Here is a 19,716-nt window from a genome sequence, read left to right on the forward strand (position 1 = left end):
CGTCTCCCCCGCCTCTCGCCTCTGCCTCTCAGAGGCAACAGGATCTATGATTAGGAGGCAGGGTTGTTTAGGAAGAGAGCCATGGGGTCCTCGGGCCCGAGCAGAAAGCGGGGTGAAGACGCTGGTGACTGCGGTGCTGTATTTCTGTGCTTCTTCTGACCCAGCCCTTGAAAATCTCTCTCCTTCCACAACTGCGTGTCAGATCTTCCCCCACCGATCCTGGTCCTAAAACCTTGCTTCTGACGCCCTGGGAATCCGTGGTCCCCCTCCCCCGGCCCTGGCTGAAAGGGTGGGGTGGGCGCGCGGGGCAAAGATGGCCTCTCCCTGCCAGACACAGTGAGATCCCCTGGGCAGCAGGCGAGGAAGGAGAGGGAGGGGATCCGTGCAGTTAGACACCGCCCTGACTGGCAGGCCAGACAGGGGTGAGTGGGGAGGAGGGTTAGGGTCCAGCTGCCTGCCTTGGAGGCTGTCCCTTCGCAGCTGGGAGCCCCGCAGCCAGAGTACACTTTTGGAAAGACGGCTGCCCACCTGCTACGCCTGCGGGCTGACTCCGTGCATGCGTGAACACGGGCCTGTGGATTCCAACAGCAATAAAGATGGTGATTGAGCCTCCAGGCAGGGGCTCAGCCAGCCCGGATAACCCCTTCCCTTCCCTCTGGCCAGGCCTTGAGCCTCCACCCTCCCTGCATGCACAGCCACTACACTCCCTTGCTGCCCTGACTCAGAATCCTCTCCTGAGAGGTGAGCTTTGATCAAAAGAACGTGGTTTACCTGTTGTGCATGTAGACCGGGCCTTCTTTCATCAGCTTGCACTCAGGATGTGTTTTTCCCAAACTTACTCTCCGCATTATTGCTGTTCCCCACTCACTGCGTGCCAGGCTTCTCCCTGGGAGTTCGGGGCAGAAATGGATGACAGCACTCCCTCTCTCTGGCCCTGGGGAGACAGGCGTGGCATGCTTGACCTCCTGCTAATTCTCCCTGGACAGGTCCAAAGCCACCCCCAACCTGTCCCAGCTCCCTAGATCTCTGTCGAGAGCCCAAGATGAGACCCAGATTCAAGCTGGCAAGGGCCCCAGCTGCATGCAGGGCATCCAGACCACCAACATTTGTGCGCGTGGGCATGTGTGCCCCCGAGTGTGTGTGGCTAGCTGTGGGGCGGCAGAAACCCAGCAGCCGGGCAGCACCCTCTTCCCGTAAACAGGGACATGTGACTGTCCTTCCTCCTTGCGTGGAGGAGCCAAAGAGCTCAGTGAGAGGAGCTGTCGCAGCTCCGAGGAAAGGACCATCCCGGAGGACCCCACTGCGCAGCCCAGACTGCCCTCCCTCTGCACCTTCTCCCCGGGGCCCAGCCCAGCTGGCAGGGAGGGAAGCCGCTGGCTTAGACTCCCTCAAGCGTGTCTCGTACCCCTTCTTCTAGCAGCGGCTACCTGCTGCCCAACCCCATCGTCACCGCAGTCACCGGCAGCTGCCCCAGCTCCTCCTGCCTCTGCCATGTGCCCTGGGAACTGGCTCTGGGCCTCCATGACATTCATGGCCCGCTTCTCCCGGAGCAGCTCAAGGTCCCCTGTTCGCAGCAGAGGGAGCCTGGCGGAGATGCCACCCATGCAGCATCCCTTCCTCAACGTCTTCGAGCTGGAGAGGCTCCTGTACACAGGCAAGACAGCCTGCAACCATGCTGATGAGGTCTGGCCAGGCCTCTATCTTGGAGACCAGTAGGTACTCGGCAGGCCGGGAATGTGGGTGTGTGTGTGTGTGTGTGTGTGTGTGTGTGTGTGTGTAGAAAAAATAAGCGCAGTAGACACTGAGTTGCAGTGTTGGTTCCAGGTTGAGGACTGAAGGGGGGACACGTGGGTGGCTTTAGGGGAGTTTGGATAGGATTTTTTTTTTCTTTTTTGGTACCAGGGATCAAACTCGGGTCCTTGTGGTTGCAAGGCAGGCGGCAGAACCACTGAGCTAAATCCCCAGCCTGGATAGGATTATTGAAGCACTCAACTCTGGACAGAAAAACTCTGTTCAAGGACTAATGTTATTCACGCAGCAAAGATTTAGCGTTGAGTACCAACCTGCCTCCCAGCCAGGTTCAGCAGATGACTTCTCTGACCTTCAGCTGCTGTGTTATGGCTCCGAGAAAAGGCAGTCCCTGGGTGATGGAAAGACCGGGAGGGCACCCACAGGGGCTCCCTGGAGACCTCGCGCAACCGCAGTTCGCTGCCGGGGTCTGTGGAGACGGCCTCCCAGGAAGAGCAATCCCGCTTCACTCCCCCAGGATTTCAGCAGGCGCAAGGACGGCTTTGTGTGCATTGTTACTCTTAACTCCCGGCAGCCTGGCAAGGAAGGGACCACTCTCCCAGGTCTTGGATAAAGAAAGTGAAGGTCAGAGAAGCTGTGAGTGGCCCAAGGTCACACCGGTCGTAAGCAGCAGGCCAGGACTGGGAAGGTCAAGTTTGGTGCTCTTTCTACTCAGGAGCCTGCAGCAGACGGAGAGGTGCTGAGCAGGACCATTCTGCGTGAGAGGCGGCCACCCGAAGGTGACATTGTAAAACAGGGTAAAGGGAGCCACAGGAAAAGTGGCCGAACAGGCATTCCGGGTACTAACGAGAGTAGAAAATAGTAGAGGAATTAGGTGTGGGAAGAAGTGTTGGAAACACGCAATCTCAAGACTAGTGGCGGCATTAAATACTTTTTCAAATGTTTTACTTTTTTGAGCATAGAACCCATGCACCGCACCCCCGCTCCGTCTTCCCAGCCTTGGCAGCGCTGTGGTAAACACGAGCAGGCCCACAACCTCCCCACGCCGCCCAGACCTGCTCTGCGGTTCCCACGCCTGCCACTGAGTTCCTCTCTCTGCCTCACAGTTCAGCAGCACAAGTGCTGTGTCCCGAGGTCACCTGAGCTCTCTCGGGAGAGACCCCCGTTAGTAGCACTCCTGTGGGAGAGCCTGAAATCTGTTTCCTTGAACTTTAATCCTTTGACCCTAGTTCTCCCTTCAAGGCTCTACATTTAAGGAATTTGATAAATCCCTGCTTCTTTGGAGTGCTCCTTCAGTGTTTTATCATGGCCATTTTCACACGGCTCCTTTAGTCTTCTCTTGGCCGGACAAAGCATCTTCAGTTCTCACAACCACCATTCACACAAGAGTCCACATCGTTAGCCAGACACAGTGGCACACACCTGAACTCCCAGCACTCGGAGAGGCTGAGGCAGGAAAATCACAAGCTCAGACAAGCCTGGGAAACACAGAGATTTAGTGAGACCCCGTCTCAAAATTTAAAACAGTAACAAGGGCTGGGGTGTAGTTTAGAGCAACAGTCGCAGGTCCAATCCCAAGTACCAAAAAAAAAAAAAAAAAGACTCCAACTCAGTATCTACCGTGCTCCCTTCTGAGTGCAGCGACAGCACCTAGGCGAAGCCCTGCCCATGCCTGGCTCCCCTCCCTCCTGTCCTCTTGTCTACACAGGGACATGGCCAACAACCGCCGTGAGCTGCGCCGCCTGGGCATCACCCACGTCCTCAACGCTTCCCACAGCAGATGGCGGGGCATCCCCGAGGCCTACGGGGGGCTGGGCATCCGCTACCTGGGCGTGGAGGCCCACGACTCACCAGCCTTTGACATGAGTATCCACTTCCAGACCGCTGCAGACTTCATCCACCGGGCGCTGAGCCAGCCGGGAGGTAGGAGAAAGGGCAGGAGAGTTCAGGGGAAGCCTCAGGGCTGGGAACAGAGAGAGTTTAGCGCTGGGACAAAACGCTCAGGATATAATGTCAAGGGAAAAAAAAATACTCCTTTGACCATTTTTTTTCTACTACCTAAAAGGACAAGAATGGGCATCATGAGAAGGGTTAGGGATGCCAGTTGTACCCAGATGGTGAGATTGTGGGTGCTGTAGTTTTTTTGTTTGTTTGTTTGTTTTTGTCTTGGTTTTATTGAGACAGAGTCTCATTATGTAGTTGAGACTGACCTGGAACTCACTATGTAGTCCAGGCTGGTCTCGAACTCACAGCAATCCTCCTGCCTCAGCCTCCCGAGTGCTTGGATTACAAGCGTGCACCACCATGCCTAGCTGGGTGCTGTAATTTTTATAAAAACTTATTTCAACACGTTCCACTTATTTTCACCTTAAACATGATAAAAATGCTTTAGTCATCAGGAAAAACAAATACAGTCAGCCCTCTATATTCTTGGGTTCTGAATCCATGCATTCATCCAGCTGTGGATCAAAGATTCAGAAAAGGAAGTCTGTACCAAACCTGCACAGGCTTTTTATTTCTTGTCGTTATTCCGTGGACACAGTACCACAACCATTTGCGTAGCGCTGTATTGTGTTCGGGGTTGCAGCAACTCAGGATGACCTGAAGCACACCGGGGAGGTGTGAATGTTGCATGCAAACACTCCCATTTTAGAGAAGGACCCTGAGCACCCATGGGTTTGGGCATCTGCAGGGATGCTGCACAAAGAAATACATTCAGTGGTCGAGAGAAAAGCAAGTTGGAGGCTGGGGGAGCCAGGTGCAGTGACCTGAGTCCCAGCTCTCAGGAGGCTGCAGCAGGAGGATCGCTTAAGCCCAGGATTGCTGGACCGCCTGGGACAACATATGGAGACCCCGTTTCAAAAAATAAAAACAAACAAACTAAAAAGGGGGTGAAGAAGGCCAGGCTCAACACAAGAGTGTTTCCTAGCCATGCTGGGAAGATGTCCACGCGCCCCTCTCTGTGCAAAGCTCGGTTAGACCGTGGTGAGTGGTCTCCTCCGCTGAGTTCTGCTCAGGTTTATTTGCCCTTGCTGCCGCCTGCCCTCTCCTACTGTGCCGAGGCCTCTCCCGGTTTGCTGGGAATCCGCATGTTTTCCCCCAGTACCAGGAATTGAACCCGGCCAGGGCCCTGCCTGGGCTAAGCTGAGCTCCTGACCTAGCACTGAGCCCCCAGCCCAGGCTCCGAATCTCAATCCTATCAGGTGCCACTAGACATCCACGTCCCTGCCAGCTGCCTCGCACCTCTCTCCTCACCTCCCTGACACCCCTGTCTCCAGCCCTCTCGTTTCTGTCCTGCAGGGAGGATCCTGGTGCACTGTGCCGTGGGAGTGAGCCGGTCCGCCACCCTGGTGCTGGCCTACCTCATGCTGTATCACCGCCTCACCCTTGTGGAGGCCATCAAGAAAGTCAAGGACCACCGAGGCATCATCCCCAACCGGGGTTTCTTGAGGCAGCTCCTGGCCCTGGACCGCAGGCTGCGGCAGGGGTTGGAGGCATGAGTGGAGGGAATGAGGTCAGGTCAGGCCAGGCCTGGCGTGGGTCCCTGGCTCCATCTAGAGACAAGAGGGCAGCAGAAAGCTCAAATAGCCCATCCTCTGCTGGGGCCAAACCCCAGGTCACCGGTAGAAGCCAAAGCTGGGCAGTGTGGTGGCCAGGTGCCCGGGGGGTGCCGACCAGGAAGGGGCAGCTAGGCTGTAGGTAGAGGGGGTCCTGGGGTTGAGACACCGCTGGATGCCAGCCGAGGGGTTCCCAGTGACACGCAGCCCCGTCCCCTCCTTGTGTCCAAGTGTTCTCCTCCCCCCCTTGCTCCTGTGCCCAGCAGGGAACCACAGGTGCTGTAGCACAAACGGGATGGTATGGGGAGGTGCGCAGACCATGGCGTGGAGAAGGCAGCTGAGAGCGTGTGAGAGCTGTGAAACTGAGGGAAATTCCGCAGCCTTGTTACCACGAGCGCAGGAAAAGCAGGTGTAAGGGCCGGCGTGGCGCCCATGGCGCTGCTGGTGGCCAGAAGAATAACACAGGTGCGCAACTGGCCGTCGGTAGGTGGGACTGGATCCAGGTGCCTGGATGAAAAATAAAGATGCTGGAAAAGGGGAGAGTTTTGTGGCAATGCCAGAGGAAAAGAGGTCCATACCTCTCCCCTGGGAAGCCCAGCCTTGCTTGCCGTGGCAGTGGTTCCGGACCTCCTCCTATCAGCGGTAAATAAACCTCTACCACCTGGCAAACCTCCACCGCCAGTTCCTAGGGAGCCTTGGGGAATCTTGAGCTGCTATTTCCAACAAATCCACAAGGGGACAGCAGAGGACCAAAAACTTCAGGCCGGCAACCGCTCTGTGCTGCTGCCCTGACATTTTGTCCTTCACCTGAGTTTAAAACAGGCCTTTCTTTGTTCACAGGTTCAAACGCTTCAATACTTTTACTTTTTAAAAATAAATCTGATTTCTATAACAAGTCCCCATCCAGCCAGGCATAGTGGCGCACGCCTGTAACCCTAGCTACTAGTGGATCTGAGGCAGGAGAATCGCAAAGTCCAGGGCCAGCCTGGGCCACTTAGTGAGACCCTGTCTCAGAATAAAAAGGGCCAGGGATGTAACTCAGTGGCAGAGCACTTGCCTAACCTCCTAGTTTTAGAAGTACCCATTCTGATGGAATAACAGAAAATTAATGTAACATCAAGCCCAGCCCTAAATCAGCTCCATTTATGACTTTGTGTCTTGTCTGGTGCTAAAGCACCGAGAGGGTTGGGAGAGGTAATGTGATTGCTTTCTCTTTTAATCTTTGGTGATTTGCCTCAGAAGATGGTAACACAATCTCGTTATCAAGCTTAACCAAAAACAGATGTGGGCAGCTGGGCGTGGTGGCACACTCCTGTAATCCCGGCACTCAGGAGGCTGAGGCAGGAGTATCGCTGTGAGTTTAAAACCAACCTGGGCTACATAATGAGACCCTGACTCAAAAAACAAAACAAAAAACAGATGTGGGGCTGAGTGTGGCTCAGTGGTAGAGCACCCCTGCCTTCTATCCCAAGGACCATGAGAAAAAAAGAACCCAGAAATCAGAAATAACTCATGCTCTATACTAGATTAGTATAGAAGATAATAGGTTATCCTTGCCTTTGTTTATTCTATAAAGTGTATTACTGCGAGTGTACGCAAACAGCCATGACCATATTGGTGCAGTTTAAATGTGCACGAATTATTTTCATGATGAATAACTTGAGAATTCGTTTATAACTTTTAGGGGGGAAATATGGCTTCGAAAGGATATTTGACCAGAGAACAGGCTTCAAGATGATCCCATAGAGCAGATTGTATATTTTTATTATTTGGCAAAGCCATATTGCGGTTACCCATGGGAACTCTTCTGTCTTTACAGACAATAACTCATGGAATCCTCATGAAAACCCTGCATAGTAGTCATTGCTTAGGAAGTGGGAAATTGAGGTTAACTAATTTGCCCAAGGACACACGAATAGTAAACGGAAAAGCGAAAATTTAAATCTCGGTTCTCCGGCTCCAGAATCTATGAGATTAACCATCATCCTACCTATGCTTTGCCTCCAACTCCATTGCTTTAGAGAGAGTGGGGGTGGGGGTCAGGCGTGGGGTGAAGAGGAATTACCACAGCACAGATTCCCCCAAACCTCTGGACTTGCCACCTCCACGCGTCGTGCTTTGATTACCTGTATCTGGAAATAAAGTGAATTGAAAATGTGTCTGTCTTTTCCAGAGATGGTTACTCTTCTCAAGGCACTTGTGTGTTTCAGCGGGGTGGAGCAGGAGCCCACAGCTCCACCAGTCCCACCCTCCAAGGCCATTCAGGATGACGCCTGTCACAGGGGGGCCTTGCTGTCCCCTACCAAAACTGAAATTCAATGTCCAGGCTCCCCCCAATCCTATTCTTAGGCAGCTGACCATGGGAACCCAAGCAAGGGACCAGAAATTACTGGGAAGAAATGGGCCCTTGTTAGTTGCCGACTCTCCCTTCCCTCCCTCTGCAATGTTGACTCCAGCCTGCAGGCCCTAGGGCCTTGGCTGTCTCTGGGGAGGGGAGGAATGTGTGCAAGTCCTTCACCCCACACCTAATCCCACCTTGGGAGTTCCACGGGCAGTGGCGGCAGCGGCAGACAGAAAACCATTGCTTCTGGGCCCAGGAGAGGGGGCGCTGGAAGTAGACAGGTGGGTAACTTATGCAGCTCCAGAGGGCTCTGCTGTTGTACCCTAGGGGTCCCTGCTAGAAACAGATCCCTTAAAGCAAAGGACACTTGGAGCTGGGCAGTGGCTCAGTGGTAGAATGCTTGCCTATTGTGCGTAAGGCCCCAGATTCCATCCTCTGCACTGTAAAAGAAATAGAAAAGTAGGAAGGAAACTCAAGTAGAAAAAAGGGTGAGGCAATAACGAAGATAAACCTGTGTCCTTGGGACATTTTTTTGTGGGAGGTGGGAGACAAAACATCCAAAAGTTTCTGACTACTGTTCACACCCTGATCCCTGTAATCTGTGAATATGCCGCCTCTTCCTGGTGTATTAGTCTTTCCTGTTGCTATTACAAAATGCTGAAGCTCGATAGTTATAAGGAAAAGAGGTTTGTTTAGCTCACGGTCTGGGAGCTGAAATTCCAAGATCAGGTGACCAGAGCAGTTTGGCCTCTGGGTGGCTGGACATTGGATTCTGTAAAGACAGAGGGCGGTGATGGAGAGAGCGCACTCAGGAGGCAGAGGCCCTCGGGAGACTTGGAGGCCCGGCTTGCTTGTCATAACAACTCAGTCTCTCGGAAATGGCAGGGTCCCCGAGAACCACCGGAATCCCAACCCTGTGCAGCACCAGTGACCTCACCACCGCCCTCTCGTTCCCCCTAAAGTCTCCCGGCCCTCAACACCAGCAGAACATGAGCCCCTGGGGGACAGAACGCATCCAGCCTTGGCTCCTTGAGCTGCAGAGACTGACTCTGGGGCGCCTGGGTGGGCCTAGCCACACGAACCCTTGAAAGGGCAGAGCCTTTTCAGTGACGACAGACTTGACAAGAGAACGCCAACCCCCACTGCTGAGGCACCGAGGACCACGGGTGGCTTCTCTCCTGAAACCTCCGGAAAGAAACACAGCCCTGCTGACGCTGTTAGCCCAGTGAGAGCTCTGCCAGACTTCTGACCTGTGCGACTGCAAAGTGCTAACTGCCTATTGTTTAAACTGTTGAATATGCAGTGATCTGTTACAGGCACAGTAGGAAGCAGCTAAGGCCGGTTGGACGACTAAGACTTGTCCTCACTGACACCAGGCACTGGCTGAAAAAAACAATAGGGCTGTTCTCTAACAGGGTCTGAGAACTGTGAACCCGCAATGCAGAAGTACAGGGAGAGGGCTTCTGGGGCCAGGGCGCTGACCTGGAGTCACTGGTATCCTAGATCCTGGCCCATTGTTGTGGTTTGTATCTAGAGGTCCATTCAAAGCCTCACGCAGTCACCAGTGGGGCTTTTCAGAGGTGCCTGAATCTAGAGTGTGTGACATTGAGATTGATTCATGGTGCCGTGCTAGGATTGAGGGTGCTGGGAGTAAAGGTGGGTGATGACTAAGGCAGCGCCCTAATCCCAGGAGACTGCATCCAATATGAGGGACAGAAGGAGGCTTGTCTGGTCCCTTGCTTGGTTGCTTTGCTCCCTTCTGCTGCATAAACCATTTCTACTCATGATGCCACCCTGGCTTGGACCCAGCCAATCATGAACTAAAACCTCTACAAACCTTGAGCTAAATAAACCTTTTCTCCTGCAACTTTGGGCGTCCAGTATTTTGCCTCAGCAACAAGAAAAGTAACCAAGACACTCATCAGCAGCAGGTATTTTGTGCATTGTGCCAACAAGCTATAAATGGAAAACTTTGTCTCAAATCTGGGATCCCAGTGTGTCCTCTGAAGTGGAAAGAGGTCCAGGCCTGGCGGCACACTCCTGTAATCCTATACTCGGGAGGTTGAGGCAGGAGGATCATGACTTCAAGGCCAGCCTAGACTTCATTCAAATTCAAGGCTGGCTTGGACTTATGTAATAAGACCCTGTCTCAAAGCACAAACAAATGAAAAAGCTGAAAGAGACATGAGCTCATATTGGCACAGAACAACGTGAACAGTGACTTTGTCCTTCTGGTGAGTCAAACATCTACTCTCCAGTTCAACTCTGGCCTCCTCTAAGATTTTTGTTTAAGTACCAGGGACCCAGACCTCTCACACTGAGTTACATTTCCGGTCCTTTTTATTTTTTTCCTTCTTCAGACAGGTTCTCACTATGTCACCAGGGTGCCCAGACTGGGCTTGAACCTGCCCTTCTTCTGCCTCAGCCTCCCAGAGCTCTGGAAGGTGTGCACCGCCAGGCCAGGATTCTACCTATTTTCTTCCACGAGAGCTGCTTCACTCTTTAAGACCGTTTGCCTGTGACCTTCTGCTGTGAATCAGTCCCCCTGCCGTGTCCTGTCAGACATACAAACTACTCCTTAGCCCGAGAAGCCCAGGCTAGCCCCCTTCCCTGATTTTCTCCCAACCCCCTAACTGCCCCCCAGCCACTCTTGGAATGCTCTTTGTGGGCAGTGGGTCTGGCCTTCAGAAGGGCCTGGAACTTTTCCTCTGATTTGGTGAACTCTTAAATCTCCAGCCAAATTCCCACTTGGTCTCTGGAGCCAGCCTGCAGGTGGCTGGCACAGGGAGTCTCTCGGGAAGCAAGTGGGGAAGCCCGTGGAACGGGGCCCAGCCCTGTTGCTGGGAAGCAGGGAGGAGTGAGTATTTATCAGCTCCTAAACCAGCTTCTGCCGGTCTGGTCTGTGGAGTGAAACAGCCTCCATCTCTGCCCCGGTAACTCTCCCTGGCAGAGTTTATGTTTTCAAAGACACAGATATTAAGTCAGGCCCCTCCTCTCTGACTCTGGAGTTTATTGACAAACCGGGTTAAGGCTGGGCAAGTCCAGATTCTCAGTTATAATCTTGACAGAGCTTTAGCTCCTCATCCCGGATGAGATGTAACAGCCATTGGCAGCCTAGGAGAGGACGCATCGGGTGGTGGTGAAAACGTTAACTGGCGTGGGGACAGCTTGGGCTCCAGGAATGTTCAAGTCCATCCAGGACCCTCAGCATTCCAGCCCAGCCCTGCCTCACTTTGGCCCCTGCTCCAAGGAGGGGGGACCCTCATTTGTCCTAGGAGAAAGGAAAGAGATGCCCCAAAATTTGAGGCCCAAGGTGTGAAGGAACTGCAGCGAGGCTGGACATCATAGGGCAGGTTCACTCTTCTGCTCCGCTATAGCTGCTGAGCACACAGCTCCCACTGCCAAGCCAGAGGCTTTAGCCCTTTTCTTCCTATTTCACATTGTCCATTATACAATTTGGATCTTATTTACACTTTTAGTTTTTCACATGAGAGAAACTATTCAGTTTTCTTTTGCTTTGTTTTGTTTTGTTTTTTTGGTTTTTTTGAGACAGGGTCTCACTATGTAGTTGAGGCTGACCTGGAACTCACCATGTAGTCCAGGCTGGTCTCAAACTCGCAGTGATCCTCCTGCCTCAGCGTCCCGAGTGCTGGGATTACAGGCATGCGCCACCATGCCCAGCTCTTAAACTCTTGCTGGAAACAATTACTTTCATTAAAAATGCTACCTAGTTCAATCCCTGATACCCAAAAAAAAAATTTTTTTTAAATGCTACCAAAATGTTGGCAAATATTTCAAAACAGATTTGTAAACACAATGCTTCCTTTTCAACTGATTGCACTTTGAGAAGCTAGTACAGTAATATAATAGTCTTGAATCAACATCAGTCCAAAACCCTTATATTTTCCACCATGTAACTTATGTTCCCACATGATAAAACAAGGAAATTTGAGTCAATGTTAGCAGACAAGCTCCATGAAAGTTTGCTCCATTAGATGATCACTGTATGTTACAATTAAATATATACATTCTTACTTATATTCTTAGCACACAGGAGGTGATTTTTTTTTCAATGCTGGGGATCAAACCCCCAACCCTGAGCCCTAGTATTTCAAATAGCTTTCCTTGGGTCCACTTATGTGAAGAGAAGACAGAGAAAGAAACCTCTCAGCTATTCATATAATCAAGTTTATTTTTATTTTATACACATGCGGGTTTTTGCGTTTGGTGCTTGGGATTGAACCCAGGGCTACCTACATGCTCTTCAACTGAGGAATATCTTCGGCCTATAGTTTGTTTTAAAACATTACTGCATAACAGTATTATAGTAGTGCGCTGGGGATTTAGCTCAGTGGCACCGCGCCTGCCTCACAAGTTCAATCCCCAGTACCAAAAAAACAAAAAGGTATGCTACTAAGAATAAAATCGTTTGAGAGCAGGTACAGTGCCACATGCCTGTAATCCCAACACTCCTGCAGGTGAGGTAAGATCACCAGTTTGAGCCTAGCTTGGGCAAGTTAGAAACTTAGTGAAACCCTATATCAAAATAAAAAGTTTAAATAAAATGCTGGGAATGTAGCTCAGTGGAAAAATCTCTGGGTTTGACCCCTAGTGCTAAAATAGATGCTTTATTAAGCACGTATACATAATAAAGTGAACAATTGCTGGCTTTCTTTCTTCCTGTATTGCCTTATGCCTAGATGCCCCCTCCACCAAAGCGTCACGCACTTGTAGGGGCGGCTGTGGGGAGCTAATTGGATCCTGAGTGTGATGCTCATCCCTGGCTTGTCCGATGCGGAGTTTGTAGCTAAACTTGACTCGGGAGGTGGGGCCTGGCTGGAGGGCGTGGTCTGAAAGGATCTGTCTCCCTGCCTACTCCCTTGATCTCGCTCTGCTTCTTCACACCATACCACGCACTGTTTCTCCTCTGTGCTGCGTCTCTGCCCTGCCCCCCGGCCTTGGAGCCAGCCAACTATAGACAGAAACATCTACGAACTATGAGCCAATAAACCTCTCCTCCTTTACCATACTCTTTTTTTTTTTTTTAATTGGTACGGGGGATCGAACTCAGGTCCTTGTGCTTGCGAGGCAGGCTGCGGAACCACTGAGCTAAATCCCCAGCAACCTTTCCTCCTTTAAACTGTGAGTGCCGGGTATTGTGTCCCAACAATGGGAAGGTAAATGCGATTCTTTCTTTTTCTTTCGTTCTTTCTCTTTCTTTCTCTCACACTGGGGATTGAACATAGGGCCTTCACACTGAGCTACACCCTAGCACTTTGTTTACTTTTTACTTTGTTTAATTTTGAGACAGGTTCTTAAAAATCTCTAAGCTGGGCTATGACTTGCCATCCTCCTGCCTCAGCCTCTCCTCTGGCTGTGATTGTAGGTGCACATCCCATGCCCAGCTTCTGATCCTTCACTTTATAAATGAGAACTCCAAGCCAGGAAGAGCAGAGTGCGTGGAAGGCACAGAAATAGCTCCAAAACCAGGACTCGAGTAGGGATTGTAGGCCTCTGCTGGAAGCTATTTCAAACTCCTCCTTTTAGTAATAGAACTGTGGTGAGCTTTAACCTGGCACACAGCTATTCAGCCAGAGACGACACACTGCGGCTCTACAGAGAAATGTGATGGGAACTAAATTCTGACCAGTGGAATATGAACAAAACTAATGGTCTATTGCTTGTGTGAAAAGGCTTTCCCTTCCCTCTTTCATAGCCTTCCTTTGGATTGGAACATAAGATATTTAAGCGAGCCAGTTCTTACTGCATGAGAAAGGGAAACATCTCAGGACACAGGACAGGGGCGAAAGATCCCGAGCCCTCAGACGGCTTCACAAAGCAGAACTATGTCCATCCTCTGTACCTTCCAGTGTCTTTGCAGTGTTTCTGGTTGAAAATAAATCACCTTATTGTTTGAGCACGCTAGTATTTTTGTCTCTTTGTTATATAGTAGCTATATTATTTATCTACTGCTAAATAACAGATTACTTCAAGACTCAATGGTTTAAACCAGGCGTGGTGGTGCACGCCTGTAATCCCAGCACTCGGGAGGCTGAGGCAGGAAGATCGCTGTGAGTTCGAGACCAGCCTGGGCTCCACAGTGAGTTCCAGGTCAGTCTCAACTACATAGTGATACCTTGTCTCAAAAAAACAAAGAAACAAACAAACAAATATCTATTATCACGTCATCATTTCTTAGATCAGGACCTCAAGAGCAACATAACCGTACTTCTGTCTCCAGATCTGCGGGGAGGCTGTGGTCAGTGGGGAGGCAGGGCCTGCCAATATCCACTCCCAAGTTCACTCCCAAGGCTGTGCCCAGTGACCTCCGTTCCCCAGCACCCGGCTTCTCCGGCTTCTGTGGGGAAGGCACTCACTGGCTTCCCCGGAACAGTGCCCTAAGAGGAAGAGAGCGCGAAGGAAGCTGCAGTCATTGTTCGATGCAGTCTTCAGAGTCAAGCATGGTCACTTCTACTTTATTCTGTTTGTTTCAAGAATCATCAAGGCCCAAACTCAGGCAGGTGGGAGCCAGGCTCCGCCTCTCACAGGGAGGCCAGTCAGAGTGGCTTTGTTTTTGTTTCTATTGTAGTTTTTGAGACATATTCTCATTATTTGCTCAGACTGGTTTCAAATGTGTGGGCTCCTGCAATCCTCCTGCTTCAGCCTCCGAAGTAGACTATAGGCATGTGGCACCATGCCCCACTAAGAGTTTTTAACATATTTTCCAAACTACTTCCCTGGCCAAACCTGCCTCCTAATTAACACACCGCACTGACTCCTAGTCTCACGGTTCTTCTGAGACACAGTGCTTCCCGACCCAGCTCAAGGACAGGGGTAACTGACACCGCCGGGGGCTGTGTATGCTTCACACATTCCAAGCATTTTTCAAACACTTTGTCCTTCATACAACCCTGTGTAGTGAACTCCGCTTCTGGACTTTACAGGTGAGGAAACTGAGGCTCGGCGTACTTCAAACCGTGTCAGGCTGCCCTCTTCCTCAGCCACTCTGCTGGTGTTTAGGATGCAGCATGCTTCATGGAAAGAGGCCAAGCTTGGCTGGAATTCTGGTGCCATCACTTGAATTATGTGATCTGTGCTAAGATCTAAACTTCCTAGGTTTCAAACCCACCTTATACGAAAATAAACAACAATCCCTCAAGGGTTGTAGTGAGGAATCTATGCAAAGCACTAAACACTGGGCTCGCATGTGGTGGCCGAGGGACCAGGAAGAGGTCCCTACCCCACTTCACTCCATTCTCAAGTCCCCACCCCCTGAGGACGTGGCTCAGCTCTGGCCTGGAGCGGCTGCTTCATTCTAGGAAACTAAAAACACAGAAAGACTGCACAGAATTTTCAACAACCAGGTTAGCCAGAACCTCATGCCTTCTGTTCCCTCCCAACCCTCTTGGAGATTTAGGAAAAACATCAGAGTTTGCTTGAAGAGGTGTTTCAGGGAAAGTCCCCGACCCTGCAGCAGAATTGGGCCACTTTGAGTGAGAGGGAGAGAAAAGGTTTTCCTTCTCATCACACCAGTACCTTTCATTCTTCCTGGACTCCCCTGTGGGTTTGACCCCCTACGAGGGGGTGGGAACATTGCTGTCACTTGTTCCAGGAGAGCTGCTGCTCAAGCCCTGGGGCCATTGCTCAGTAGACAAGGATCACCTGTTGCCAAGAGTTGTATCAATCCCCTGAAAGCATCCAAGTATAGAGACCACGGGAAGATCTGCACAGGAGCAGCCAGACCTTTTAAGAATAAAACAGCGAAGTTGCTTCTGGTTTAAAATGAACTAGGCCCCGGGTTTAATCTCAGCACAAAGGAGGGAGGGAGGAAGGGAGGGAGGGAAGGGAAGGGACGGGAAGTCATTACCCCAGTACACAATGAACAACTCTCAACACCTTTAAAAAATTGCATGTTCCTTTGGTAAAAGCTCTTCAACATGCTAAAAAGCCTGGGAAAATATTGTGACAATTGGCCTATTTTTGAAGCATGACATGCTTACTTAGGGGTGATTAGCATTTTTTACTGTCATCGATGTATGGTTAGACTCATCTTCTGTACTCTACGGATGGGTTTTGAGGCCCCAGAAGAGTCCCTTCTTGAAGAGAACTGGAGTGACCCAAGTCTCTGCCTCCCATCCTCCTCAGATTTGAAGTCTCTCCCCAAATTGTTTCTTTGATGTTTTCAGAGGCCTTCAAATGAGAGGCTTGTTGGGTGTATGAGAGAGTGTTGCAGGGGGTTAGCAGCAATGAGGAGACTGCCATTCACTCCTTCGATTTGTCTGGAGGTTTAGTATTTCTCTGTCCACTTTCTGAGGAGATTTATAAACATAACTCTTAAAAAGTAGCTCTACTTCAGCTTTCTCCAGTGTCTCCAAATATGTGAACCGTCATTTGTACTTGTTTCAGTTTCCTCAACAACAACAAAAAAACAAACTTGTCTTCCTGACTTACTCCACGGTGGGTGTAGGAGCTGTGACCTCATGGACAAAGTTGAAGGTGACATAGTGGAAACTGGATTGTAAATAGGGAGGGATGGAGTGGTGGACGGGAGGGCAGGAGAATGGGGGGAAAATAAGAACCAAGATAGATTAGGTAAAGGTGCAAATTCCCAATGATGAGTGTCATTATATCGTATACCTAAAATGTACAAACAAAATTGATTTAAAAAAAGAAAGAAAGAAACTGGATTATCACAATGCGTGAAATCAACTTGTCTTCAATGGGATCTTCAGTCTAAGTACTGGGACTGAACCATCCTTTTCAAAGATACCAAGACCCAAGTCCTTCCTCCAACCTATTAACTCCCGATCCAAGGCATCCTTTGAGGCACTCTGTCCAGGAGGGATGAGGTTACACAGTTGGGAAGGGATCTGGTGGTTTTTCCAAACTGCCGGGTTTTTTAGTGCTGCAGGAGGGTTGACTGGATGCTTGAAACGTCAGGCATAAAATACAAATTATTACATAATGTCCGGTCTAATGGTAGTAGTTGTGGTTCATGTAGCTGTGTCCTGAAACGTTCACCATCCCGTGTGACCGGCTTTGCCTCAGTAAAAAGTCTCCACGATTCCTGCCTTCAGTGTTTCTTGCCACCCAAGCTCTCCTTAGCCTTAAAGGAGAGTGGGATGGGAAGGTCTCCCCCACATCCAGTCAATTTTTCCTTCAAAGACTCTTCCTCTTTCTCAGTTTGCCCTGGAGGCACCTAGCAAGGAAAGCCTTAATAAAATTAGAGTCACTATCACACCTCACCCCGAGCCAGCGAATAGGAAGAACCATAGGAGTAACCATTAGTCACACTTTCTTTAATCCAATAGACTTAATTTTATCAGTGTAGTTTTATGTTCACAGCAAAATTGGGAGGTTGCAGGGAATTCCTGTGCACCTCTTGATCCCATGCGTGCATAACGGTCCCTGCTATCAAGGTCCCCACCGGAGTGGTGCATTCGTTATCACCAAGGAGAACATCAGTGTCACCGGCAGCCCATGGTTTACGTTAGAGTTCACTCTTGATGTTGTACATTTTGTGTGTTTAGACAACTTGATGACTACGTGTATCTGCTAGCGTACTGTCATACGGAGTTTCACCACACTAAAATCCCCGTGCTCTACTCATCACTGGCTCTCACCAACCCCTAGCAACCACTGATCTCTTTACTGTCGTTCTAGCTTTGCCTTTTTCAAAATGTCACATTTTTGGAAGCATAAGGAACATTGTCTAACATGGTTGTTTTAAAACCTGTATTCTCCATTTGGAATGCAGTTTAAATTGCACAGTTAATTGCATTCAGACATACAGAAACACAAACTACAAAAACTTTTATCGAACCGCAATGCCCTTGAAGTCTCTCTTTCCAGGAGGGCTCATGAAGGCATCACTTAGGAAATCAGGGACTTATCTTTAAAATCCTGTAACACGCTACTTTGTTCATTCAGTGTTAAAACAGGTAGGGCGAGGGGAGGGTGGCAACAGTGAGTGCCAGAAATGGCAGCTTTTCAGCTGAGTCTCACACAACGTTTGTCAGACACAGAAGAAAAATGGGCATTCTGAACAGAAGACACAGCACACACAAAATTACAGTCGAGAGAGACTGTACTATGTACCAGGAACAAGAGCAACAGGAACAGCTTTGTGACCGATGAATAGCGCGTGGGGCAAGAGAGTACTGGGACGACAGGCAAGGGCCAGACTGAAATGTTCTGAATGCCACACTTTATACTGTCCACACCAGAGGCCAGGCAGAGTTATTCAGCAAAGGAATGCATGCTCAGATCTATGTTTTAGAACGTTAACTCCGGCCAGGTGCAGTGGTGCTCACCTATAATCCCAGCTATTCTGGTGGGTGAGGCAGGAGGACAGAAGAGGAAGCCCATCCTGTGTTAACAGCCAAACTGGGCTGGGGATGGAGATCCCAGGGGAAATTACATGCTGGAGAGAATCCAACTATTACTCCTCTCAGTGACAGGAGAATTTGGGAGGACAGAGTATACCCAAGTGGAGATTTCTGGACCCCAACTTTCAACTACTCAGGATCTCTGGGCTCACGCCTGGATACCTGCAAATGTTACACGTCTATAGCCAGAGTGTTGCTTTTCTCCTGGGTTCTCGAATTGCCCAATTAAGAAACAGAACAAGTTAGATGTTTGTGATGCCCCTCCAAACTAGCTCACAGGGCAAAACAGTTGTCGTAGAGCAAGCAATTGGGCTGGGGATTTAGCGCCATGGTTCTGCTTCCAGCCTTGCAAGCACAAGGTCCCAAATTCAAGCCCCATACCCAAAAATAAATAAATAAAGCAAGCAATTGTTAAATTATACAGCAAGCTATTCCTCCATACTCCTCAGTTATGCTAATATTTGGGAAAGGAGAGATAAAGTAAAGGAGGGTGTGTAAAACTGATATACAAACATCATGCCAATTCATAGAAGGGACTTTCACAGGAGAAGATTCTGGTCTCCTTGGGAGTCCTGGAAACAATTTCCCACAGGAGAGGGCAGGGGAGGGGTTATTCCTACCAGCTCTACTTTAAAATGGCGAAGCACTCGTACACATGCGTGCCTGTTTGGACATCAGGAACTCCCTTAAAATATTCATTTAAAAAAATGTTTCCAATGAACACATTGGGTAACAAGATAAGAGGTCTGTCTCAGAAGAAGACAAACATTTGTCTGGGTTTTTTGAGATAGGATCTTGCGGTGTAGCCTACCTAGGCTGGCCTTGAACTGAACCCACAGTTGATCCTCTTGCCTCAGTCTCCTGAGTGCTGAGATTACAGGGGTGGACCACCACGCCCAGAGATCCAGACTTTTTGCTTGTTGGTTGGTAATCTCATGACCTGAAGCCTCAGGAAAGATGAAGCATGCCGTCTCCCACAACATTGGCGCAGCGACTCTGCCTCTGTGCTGGGCATGCAATGGGCTCATGGAGAGTACTCTTTATTTGTATTGAGACAAGGTCTCACTATGTAGTCCAGGCTGGCCTGGAATTTGCAGTGATCCTCCTGCCTCAGCCTCCTGAGTGCTGGGATTATAGGTGTGTTCCCCTACGCCCAGCTGAATACTTTCTTTTAGAAAAGAAATTGGATAGATTAAAAACAGAAACTGTACGTTGTGTGAAAGATACATTGGACGGAGAATGGAGAGATTCATCCTTTCGACTATGGTCCATTCAACATCTATGTGAGGCCAGAATGCTAAGAGTCTGTCCTTAAACTAATGCCATCTCGTTTCCGGGGTTGATTCTCCTCCCCAAGACCATAGAACCCAAGTCATCCGCTTTAAGCTTCATCCTCGATTCCTAGTTCGTAAAGCGAGGCGCTGGCCAAAAGTGACAACTTTGTAAATTCCTGTGCTTCCCCGCCGGCCTCCGCCGCACCCCTTCCCGGGGCTCAGCGGGAGGTACCAGCCGTCCCCCCCCCCACGGGACCGCGGAGCAGAAACGGAGTCCTTCCCCAGGACCGGCTTCTCCCCGGCTAGAGAAAAGCCAGCAGCAGCAGCAGATCTAGGGGCCGAGAAAACAACGTGGCTCTACCATTTCCCTTCCCTCCGGCACCCTCCCCCTCGGGACGTCGCGCCGG

At 50.1% G+C, this 19,716-nt stretch overlaps 1 protein-coding gene across 1 annotated transcript; it reads left to right on the top strand.

The window, feature by feature from the left end:
* The first annotated feature begins 1,242 nt into the window (after positions 1-1,242).
* On the top strand, positions 1,243-6,033 carry Dusp26 (dual specificity phosphatase 26). Its single transcript, XM_033765368.1, has 3 exons — positions 1,243-1,712; positions 3,458-3,672; positions 5,050-6,033. The coding sequence occupies exons 1-3, from the start codon at positions 1,492-1,494 to the stop codon at positions 5,247-5,249; spliced, it is 636 nt and encodes a 211-aa protein (XP_033621259.1). The 5' UTR covers positions 1,243-1,491; the 3' UTR covers positions 5,250-6,033.
* The last annotated feature ends 13,683 nt before the right edge of the window (positions 6,034-19,716 follow it).

Source organism: Fukomys damarensis, unplaced genomic scaffold (genome assembly GCF_012274545.1).
Source record: "Fukomys damarensis isolate Sample0158 unplaced genomic scaffold, DMR_v1.0_HiC HiC_scaffold_18, whole genome shotgun sequence".
In the NCBI taxonomy this organism is placed as follows: domain Eukaryota; kingdom Metazoa; phylum Chordata; class Mammalia; order Rodentia; family Bathyergidae; genus Fukomys; species Fukomys damarensis.